Raw genomic sequence first — 10,603 nt, forward strand, 5'->3', positions numbered from 1 at the left:
AGCAAATTGATAAAAGTAATTTCTGAAGTAGCTTTCCATTCCAAGAAGTTATTTTGAAACACAACTTTAAAATATTTTAAAATCTGCCCTCTGCCAACAAAGTACCACTTTATTTGAAAGACAGAAAGCTTTCTGGCAATGAAGTAATTCCTAATTCCATAAAGTAAGAGGACATCTTTAGAGTTTACAATGAGCTTCCCTCACAACAGTCAGATGAGTCAGGCAAGGGGTTTCCTTTGACTGCTGGAGAGACAGGTGGGAGAGCCTGATGAGGAAACCCAAGCTCCCTGACTCGTGGGAGTGTTGCTCATATACAACCATTTACACTTCTGGTAAGTACTGAGGAGTGTGGGGTCAGAAGCAACACATCATTCAACCAGAGGACTCGGCTTTGCCTGCTCTCAGTCTTTCTGGTGTAAGGTTAAAATGCATCTTCATTTCCACACATAAATTCGAAAAAACAAAAAAAACAAAGAAGTTCAAGCCTTACAGTTTGTATGTGTATGCATGAGTGTCTATATTGGTGCATTATATTGCAGTGATTAGAAGGAATCTGGCCTTTAGATTTAAATAGGCTTGGCTTCAAATCCAAGCTCTTCCACTTACTTGCACTTTTTAAATTCTCATTTTGGGCAAGTTTTCGTAATCTCTCTGAACTCCAGGTTTTTTTTTTTTTTTTTTTTGTTAAAAATATGATGCTAAATAATAATATGTACTTTACAACATTTTGCTACAATCAAATGAGATACACTTGTGCAGTTTGTGGCATAGTGCTTCACCCATGGGGAGTAATTCACAGTTATTAACTTATTAATTTGTCTTAATATTTCCTTATTTGGTAAGCTCTTCTTTTACTTCTAAAACAGCTTGTCTTTGGTCTACTTTGTATAGCTATTTCCTTTGAACAGAAAGGGAAGAAAAGTAAAGGAGATAAAATTGGGAAAACTTTTAAAAATTTGCTAAGGGTGTTTATGAGTGTTAAATAAGATAGATAATGTATAAAAAAGAGAGTTAAGCTATTAGTTTCTAAGGATTGGTTTTAATTTTTTTTTATTTATGAAAGTCCTATAGCCAAAGCCAGGAATTACTAACACCGAAGTTATTTCTTACAGCATACAGATTTGTATAATGCTCTGTGTGATTTACTATTCTTTTAGAGAAGGAAATGATGACCTATTAAGTAAGTGCCAGTTGCTGTGATGTTAGACAGTCCATCTCTTTTAATTATCACATCAATACTACTCCTAGGTGGTTACTTCTGTGCCCATTTTAAATACTGAGAAAGTGAAGTTCAAAGAGAAAAACTTACTGGGGTTGGTAAGTGGCAGAACCAATACTACATTTGATCTATACCCATTCAAACCTTTGCTATTCTCTCACATCGTCTCCAGTTTCACTAAGTAAATGATGTTACACATTCACTGAAAATTAATGCTGTAAAACAGCAAACAAAGTAGCTTTGCCAGCCATGCACCAAACACACTTGTGTGTATAATAGACCTAGCACACTTGTTAAAATTTTGCCATTAAAAAAAAAAAAAGGCTTATAAAACATGTATCAGTATCTAACAACCCGAATTAGGTCTCCATTCATTTCACAACATTCCAAGAGTATTTACTGAGCACCTGGCAGGAGCCACTCTTTGAGGCAACTGCAATCATGAAATTTTTTGTTGTCCAAATTCTATTACTGGCAGCCGTTTTGAATATCTGAGTTGCATTTGTTTTTGATTCAATGTTCATGTAAACAGAATGCGTATCTTTGAGGTACTGAATAAGCTACACTTATGTGCTGTGGTTAGTGCCAGCTGAGTCTCTTTTGCAATAAACACCTGGGACTGGCAGGAGAAAGACCTTGTCTTAGTTTCCTTATCTGTGAAATGGGGTTTTAAAAAATAATAACTACCTCTCATCGGAAAAGTGCTATGAATTAATTAATCTTGGAGCTGTTTTCTACTAAGTGCCATTTTGGCATGATCTATTATCAGGATGGTTTGATTTTATAATACAATGATAGAAGCTATTTAAAATGGCTACACATTTAAATGCCAAACACTTGACACATAGTACGGTAAATTTCATCTCTTCAAGTTGAATCATTATGTGTGACATTTGTACAGAAGTGCAAACAATAAATGGTCAAATCAGTCTTGGATTTAAAAGTCTAATTACTGAAAAATATAAATAAATAAATGCAAAGTACTTAGAACAAGTCCGTACACTGTGAGCATTATATAAGGATTTGCTAGTATTATTAGAAGCTACTTATAATTTTAAATTAAAATTCTCTACAGTCAAATGTGTATCTATGTATGAAATAAATCAAGCAAGCTTAATGCCTATATATATATTCTTTTCTTAAACATTCTAGTTTCAAATTTAAAAGAAGGTACATTATTTTTTAAGTATTATTAAAGCATAGAGTACTGTGGCTTCAGTACATTACAAACAGGAATTAAAGTTTTAAAAACACTTTTCTGGGCAGGGGCTAAGAATAAATACAAACACGTACATATATATATATATATATATAATTTGTTACAAAGATAGTGGAAGAATTATGTAAGCCCTATTTTGTAGTTCAGTGCTTTTCTACATAGAATCAATGTCATCCAAATAGTAAAAACATTATGCTAATAACTTTCTCTGCATTTTTCATGAATGTTGCCTAATCCCTTTATTATCCCCTCATTTTGTTTAGTTCCCACTTTGGACCACCTGGAAGTAGAAAGCACCAGCCATTCTCCTGCACTGTGATAATGTATCTTTCAAACAGCAGAATGACATATGTGTTAAGGTCAGTCCTCGGACTAACACAGCACATCAAAGATTTCTGACTAGGACCCACTGAATACAGCAGTTTTCTAAAGTTGCCAGAAATCCAAACGAAAGCAATCACAGAGCTTTTGGTTGTTCATCAAAAAAGGAAATCCCTAATGTGTTTACTATTTCAGAAGCATTAAATTGTACGTTTACACGAACCACAAATAATGATGTATGACTGCTAAGGTCTGTTTTGCAATCCTTGGGTTTTCTAGATCATGTTAGAAACAATTTTATATGAAAACATCTCTACCCTCCCTTCTCCCCACTCCTCCATCTCAAGTTCTGCAGTGAATATAAATTTTAACAGCCAGTACATCCATATGGATAACACATCCCAGGAGGGTGACAAGGCCTTTATAACAAAGCACACTTTCTCTGTCACAATCTTCTTGGAAGTCAAGGAATCTGTGTGTTTTCCCAAGGCAGTTGTTTGGGAGGGCACTGAGAAAGGAACTTCAAGTAAACAGTAGAAAACTCAGCACTGTAGGGCCCTAAAAGGTTCCTTCGCAACAGATCACCACTATTCAGTTGTATTCCTCAGAGGCAACCTGGTTTGCGGCCACTCAAATACTCACATTTAGGTGAAACAAGCCAATAATGAGATGTGATTCAGTCCTGGAGCAGAGGGAAGACACTGAAAGGGAAAGGTCCTCTGCTTTAGGGATTTTATGTCAAGGTGAAAAAGAAGGAAAAGTTCTAAGCACTCACAGGGCTTATGTTCAGCAGATGAACTTTTGCTCCTAAAAAGGCAACACAGTATGGGCATACAAGACAAACACAACACCCCCCTCTAAGCTGTGCTCTTTCCTCCCAGGTTTGCACAGGGATGCAATTATGCAGTGGGGATGCCCTTTCTGCAAAGGTGAACAAGGCTTGCTTTATCAAGTGAGCACTGATGAGCTTGTGGTGGTTCTTTCATGTCCTTTTACATGGTCACCCTAAAGAGCAAAAACATTCTTTGTGAGCAATAGACAAATTTTGAGCTGATGTCTGTGTACCTGGAACACAGAAAAGGCTACCTAATTGCCCTGCTCCCTCCCAATTTACCATGTTCCAATCAGCAGCACTCAAGAGCTCCAGGACAACAGCTACAGGCACAAAGTCAAGTGCTGAATTCCTGCATCCAAATATCCTAATGATAGCCATCGCTCCTTTTTGTTGTTGTTGTTAATTTTCTAGACTATTGCCTCAATTCTAAACTTCGTTTTAGTGAATAGCTCAGTGGGTAATACCAGTGATTAGAGAAGAGCATTATCTTCATTGTTATGGCCCTGTTTTCTGAGAAATGTGTGTTCTCCTAGCTGGAGGAGGGTCCAGCTGATATTGGAATATTCTCATGTCAACAAGAAAAGACTGCCATAGCTTCTGACTGCTAAAAAAAAAAAAAAAAAAAAAAAAAAAAAAAAAAGGCTGCTGTTGCTGGCTACTGGCTACTGGGTTTGCTCCAGCTCAGGTAAGCAGGCAAGGATGGTACTGGACCCAGACAAAAGCCAGCCAGGGAGAGACTTGGCATAGTATCATCTGCAGGAACTGCCTTTCCCTGAGGCTCCCTCCTCTTTCCACCTCTGTGTCTCCAGTTGCAGCCTCTCATCTTTACTATCTTCTCAGGATTAACTCTTGGGCATGATTCAGAGATGCTAAGACTGGGAGACCAGCCCGAGGTCACACACCTTGAGGCAGAGCAAAGGGTAGGATCAGTTCCTCTGATTCTCCCCTCAGGGCTCTTTCTACTACATCATCAGATCCCTTCTTGGTTTTCTTTCTCCATTTCAACTCCATGCACATAGGTACTGGAAGTTAAACGGACAGAAAAAACAGGCAAATACAGGGAAGCATTCCCCTTTTGTAAACTTACCTCCTCCGGTTAGCTGACTTTGTCTTAGAATTCTTTTTCATAGAACTTAAAAATTTAGAAGAGAGAAAGTAAAGATCCTCTTTAACTATGGATTTTGCTAAAACAAGAAAGTGTAAATACCATTCTTTCCATACGGAAATATCAACTAGTAGGTGAAATGGATAAAAGTAGAACAGTCTAAATTTAAATCTCCTTCATTTCTCCCCATTGGCTTATTCATAGTCATAAAACAATGGTTATAATGTGTATTCACACTGAAGCAATGGCTACATAAATCTGAGAACTGAAGGAAGCTTAAATGCCATCTGGCTCAAATCTCTATTTTACCAGTACTTTAGAAATAGAGAATTTTAGAACCAGAAGGCACTTAGAAATCACCTAGTCTCACTTACTCATTTTACAGTTGAGCAAACTAAGATCTGGAGTTCAAATAATTTCCCAAATTACTACTACTTAGTATCCAGGTTAGTAAAAGAAATCAGTCTCCTAATACCCAAGCTAAAGGGGCAGCCTAGAAAAATAGTAAAATGTAGCCAAAGGACAAAGACTGGTAATAACAGTCTTCCTTTAGATGGTACACATTATTATTTTAAAGAAAGAACCATGAGCCTCAATTATGAGAAAATCACTCCCCCACCTCTTTTTTCTATAGAGAAAGAAATAGGTAGAGATGGGATCATGACAATTCTCTTAAACTCCCAGCCCCTGTAAATAGGTTTTAGTATACTCGTAATTAAGTGAAAAGGCAAACACATCTTGCTGCATCTATAAATCAGAAAGGCTACAGTCAATGGTTTCTATGAAACAGAGCCTATAAAAAAAAAACCCTGAGAGTAGCATATATTATAAAAGTATCTTGGTGTTCCCTCAATTAGTTTTGTAAATTGTTCTGTAAATTGTTCTGGCTACACATGTGACTAAGACCAAAAACAGTCTCTTGCAGCTGCTCATGATTTATGTGCTAGAAAGAAAGATAAAAGATGACTCCTCAGAGATTTATATCCAAATGTCTTGCCCTAATTTACAAAAGGGAACATTAAGATAATCCAGAAAAGAAAAAATAAAAGTCCCAAACTAGCATAATAAAAAAAAAAGTCACTGCACGTTGCCTGGTAAAGACAACAAAGACACCCCACAGAAACGAATGCATGGTCTCACTCAGAAAAGCAAGTGTGAGAACATTAGGGATGGAAAACTGACCAAGTCTCTTTGTCCAAAATAAAATAAAATAAACCAAAATAATTCCTTAGAATCATAGAAGGAGAACTTAGAAAGCAAGAATGTGGAAACATGAAACTGAGTCAGCGATAATGATAACATTTCCATTTTCCATTTCTATTTTCTATTCTAATTATCTCATTCATTTGCATTTTAAAAGAAAAACCTTCAAAAACGTAGCACTTCTTATGCCCACATATCACCTTTGTCTTCACATATTCCTGGATTGATGTGTGTTAATTATAGTCTATAATTAAGATATTAGCCCATTAATATAGATATTAGTCTATCATGGGAGTCACCAAATCGACAGATGTAGATTTAGGAAAACTCGGTCTCTGTGCTTGGTTCATTAGGCATCATTTAACTGCAATAAGTCAGTTTTTCTCTTGCTTGTAAAAGTAGGCCAGCAGGCACTCTCTTCTCAGGAACAGTAAATTCAAACTGTACATATAGAAAGCTACCATGCTGGTATAAAGACACATATAAAATTTCATTTAGTCCATAAAGCCATCATGCGAGAAAAATCTTTATAACTTTTATTATCATCACACAGATTACAAAAAACAAAAATCCCAAAAAGTTTAACAAACATTTGCCTAAGGTCATTTGTCTCATGAGTAGTAAAACAGGAATTAGAATCTTAGTCTTCAGAAGCTACAGCCTAGAATCCTTCCATCAACCATATTGTAGGTGTTTCTCAGACATGGAAAGCGAAGGCCACATGTAGTGGGATTTGCCAATCCATGTAAGAAACCTCCAATACCGAGACCCAGAATTTGCTCTCTTCAAATCAGCAGTTTGATGTAAATGAAATTTAGCAATTTTAATTGGTTTGGCCCAGACTTTCAGATTTCCATATGGTTATTTTCCTTGTTTTATGTTAAATGTAATCAACTTAGCACTTAGGTTTTAAAGTCTTGGCAGAATGTATCAATTAAAAGCTACATAAATTAGAATTATTCAAAGCATACATTCCAAATGAGTGATCTTAAGGACAAGACTAAAAAAATGCTCTTTTCATAAATATGTTAATTTTCTTCTACAAAGTAAACTTGCATCGTCACCCACATGACAAACTTCATACAGACATAAAAGAGATATTTTCTTTGGAGTAGTGAAAACTAGCATTCTATTTGCTTATTCTCTGAGAGTTAGTATGCCTAAAATGGCCTTTTTACATTGTTTGCAAGATCAATCTTTCTTATCTCAGTATTTCTGAAATTGACAGCAGTTATGACACTTCTCACAAACCATCCCCAAACTAAAATGTAAGCACAACACTGATAAATGTAACACCAGGTACATTAAGCTGATGGCACTTTTAACCAAATCTTAATCAGTGTTGCAAAATATGGTGCCTTGATTGTAGTCTAAAATGGTGTATCAGAATATTATGTTTAAAAAATAGTTACATATCGAAAGAGACATTTTTCTAAGCCCAAGCCACAATTACCTCTAGAAACTGTAAAACCACACAATCTCAATAAAATAAAATCAAACAGAAATCTGAAAAACTCAAAAGACATTCATTTCCGTAGAACTGTGATTAAATGTATTGTCACAATTGCTCCTCATGGCTATTGCCTGTGTCATTATATTCAAAATACTGAAGTGTACCACACATGCTAAATGAATGAATCATTCATCAAATCCCAAGTGGTTGTTGATGGAATTTTCACACTTATTTAGCTTGACTGAAAGGCCAGAATACCTGGAGCCCCCATGATTCCTGCAGAGCTGTGTGATTCAAATTAAAGCCCATTTTAAAATATTATTATTAAGTTTTTTTTTATATGGGGAGTAGTAGGAGAGTACAGAACCAGCTGTTTTATAATACAGCCATGGTATTGATGTCATGTTTATATAAACTACTAAATATTAATACATACTCTTCCCTGGTGAGGATAACGTTAGATTCAGAACAATCGATCCTACTTCTCAGTTTCCAATTTACGTAGGCTACTTTCCATCCATGCAGCATTGTACAGAAAATGTCTTTTTAACTTTGGATTAGAAAATTTAACAATATGAAAGAAGATCTAATCCCCCCTCCATGTCTGCAGATTATTTTATTGATTTTGGGCTATTTCCAGTGTCCCCTTTTTCAGTGACTGTGGAATTGCTAGAAGTATTCTTAAAGAAAACCTTGAAGGTCATTAGATCCTAGGCAATGAATGCCTTCATTCAACAAGGGCACTGCCCTCCTTTGCCTGCAAGGCGTTTAACATCAGTAAGTTCCCCCAAAGGGCCTGCACTTTAACTTGTGTGATGTGTGACCGAACAGGTCACATATCTAAAATACTTAGCTTTCTCAAATGTCTCTGGTCGGCAGCACTGAGTCACTTAATGCCACAGCCACAATGTTTCAGACTAGATTGACCTCTTTCTAGTTTTCAATGGAATTATTCCATGTAATCCGATTTACACAGCCATTTAATCAAAGCGAGAAAGGAGATTACAGAGCTCACATTTGTTTTGCAAAGCAGGGGTGCAAGGATCCTCAATCCTACTGCCTCTCAGAGTGTCTTGATAGTACGTCCCCTGGCTTTGGAGTGTTGGACATTAACCTTATCTGTCTCTTGTGTTCTTCTTTAAATAGGAAGGTTTAGGCTCTTTTCCTGAACTAGGAGGTAGCAGCTTCTTCCCCCAGATCTCACCACTACCATTCATGGGAGCAGATGCTACTACAAAAAGGAATAGGTCTCTACCCTTCTTATAATTCCGCAGAAAGCTTGTCTAAATCAAGAGATTACAATAAAACTTTTCTTTTGTTGCAAGCATCTGTAACATTTGCATTTCGACAGTACTCTGTGGTGATTCCAGGTGTGGTGCTCAATGCCTTGCCTGAAAGCTAACCAGCTTGCAAGAGAGGGGAGAGGCACATCGCTTCTTTTCTCTTAGAGAGTGCTCTAGAGACTACGCAAGCCTCTTTTAGCCAGGCAATGTCCCTTTTCCCTGCCTTTTACCACACCGGTACAAGGCGCTAGAGTCTTGCAACTTTCTTCCCAACGTGTACATTTGCAGACCTAGATATGATGCTAAGCAGGTCATTTGATAAAGCATTTTGAGCACATTGATGCCTTCATTCTAAACCAACGATGTGTACAAACACCCCGATTTCCTTTTTCCCCACCACTTCCACCCCTTCCACACATTTCAGGAACTGCAATCTCCGACAGAACCTCTGGGGGGTGAAAGGGCAACCCTTACCCAACCCGTGGCAGACAACACATAACAATTTCTAAGGGGGAGAAGTCAGAGGAGGTAAGAATCAACAATGGTGAAGAGAACTGTGGATAGGGGCACCGTGGCGACCCTTTCTAAACGACGAACCAGGTATTTTCTTCAAAAAACAAACAAAAAAACAAACACTAAAAAAAATCTAATTGTCCCCCTGGGCAGCGCTTTACCCACAGTGCTTTATGCATAATGCAGAATTTAGCAGCACTAGGAATTATCTCAATCACTATCATTTAGAGGTGCCTATTTTATAAAAAGCCTTTATCCCGGCTGAAATGGAAAAAGGTGCATGCATTGTGGAGGTACCACAGCTCTTTAGAGCCCATACAGAGCCGCAAACTAGGCAGACACCGCCGAGAGCCAAGTTTCCCGGGCGGGCCGGGCAGGTTCCCGCCCTGCCGAGAGCTGCCGCTTAGGAGCTCCGCGTTGGCTTCGCTCCCCTGGCTGCACCCGCGTCCGCGCCGCTCCCAGTGCCCGGCGCCCACCTCGGGGCTACGCAAATAAATCTGAGAGAGAGAGCCAGCGAAGGTGGCGCGTGGGGTGCTGTTTCATAATCTCCCAGAATCCACGGGAAAACCGTCTCCTATGCAAAGACATGCTTTCCCGTGATAACTTAAAATTCCAGGGCCCAAAAGCCAATCTTTCCACCAGACTGGAATTGCGGTTTCCGACTGACAGCTCAAAACTTAACTGCGGAATCTCCAAACTTGACACCGGCTCCCTCTCAGCACTCCCACTCCTTTTCTCCCTGGCTCAGCGGGCTGGGGATCGTACACCACGCCGGCCTCCCCCTCACCCTCTTGGCTCACCCGGCAGGTACAGCCCTGCACGCCCCAGCTGCAGGTCCCAGGGCGCGCCGGCTTCCCCGGGGCACCGGGCACGATTTTTCTTCGCGAGCCTGGGAGCTCCCGGGCGCGCCCTACTCACTTGTGTCTTCTTCATAAGGAAAGGCAGCGCTGCGATCCAGCACAAGCAGTGGTGTGGCGACTCCGTTTAGCTGTTCTGGAGCTCCAGCATATTGCACGAACAGCGGCGGCAGATAGTCCACGCATTGGGTAGCCCGAGCGCAGCGCCCTCTCCACTGTCCGTGCTTTCCGCAGCGCTTCTAGTCTCGGCGCGAGGCGGCAAGCGAAGCCCGGCTGCTGAGCCGCTGGCGCTTTTATACAGTTCCCTCCCGCCTGCTCCGGACACGCCTCCTTCCCTTCCGGAGCCCCGGGTAGGCGAGAAGCAGGCAAGGGCGCGGAGGGAAAAATCGGGAAGGCGGCCAGAGCACGGTAAATGGCCCAGAAGTTGGGCAGATTAGGCCATCCTAGTCCCCTCGCCTGGGGGCCCCGGACCTGCACCGGCGGGAGGCCGCCAAGGCGCGGGGACGCAGAGGGCGAAGCCTGGTACCCTGCAGCTACTACTCGCGACGAGTCCCAGCTCACCCTCCCGGATCCGACGGGGCTCACCTGGCACGCC

General features: G+C 40.0%; 1 protein-coding gene across 1 annotated transcript in view; it reads right to left on the reverse strand.

Annotated features, from left to right (window-relative positions):
• The window catches only part of KITLG (KIT ligand), an 86,723-nt gene extending 76,442 nt beyond the window's left edge, over nucleotides 1–10,281 (reverse strand). Inside the window, exon 1 of the mRNA XM_017870940.1 lies at nucleotides 10,070–10,281. Coding sequence (XP_017726429.1) covers nucleotides 10,070–10,084 — 15 coding nt within the window. The 5' untranslated portion in view covers nucleotides 10,085–10,281. The remainder of the gene's footprint in view (nucleotides 1–10,069) is intronic.
• Nucleotides 10,282–10,603: the final 322 nt, after the last annotated feature.

Source organism: Rhinopithecus bieti, unplaced genomic scaffold, assembly GCF_001698545.2.
Source record: "Rhinopithecus bieti isolate Rb0 unplaced genomic scaffold, ASM169854v2 scaffold_5942, whole genome shotgun sequence".
Lineage (NCBI taxonomy): Eukaryota > Metazoa > Chordata > Mammalia > Primates > Cercopithecidae > Rhinopithecus > Rhinopithecus bieti.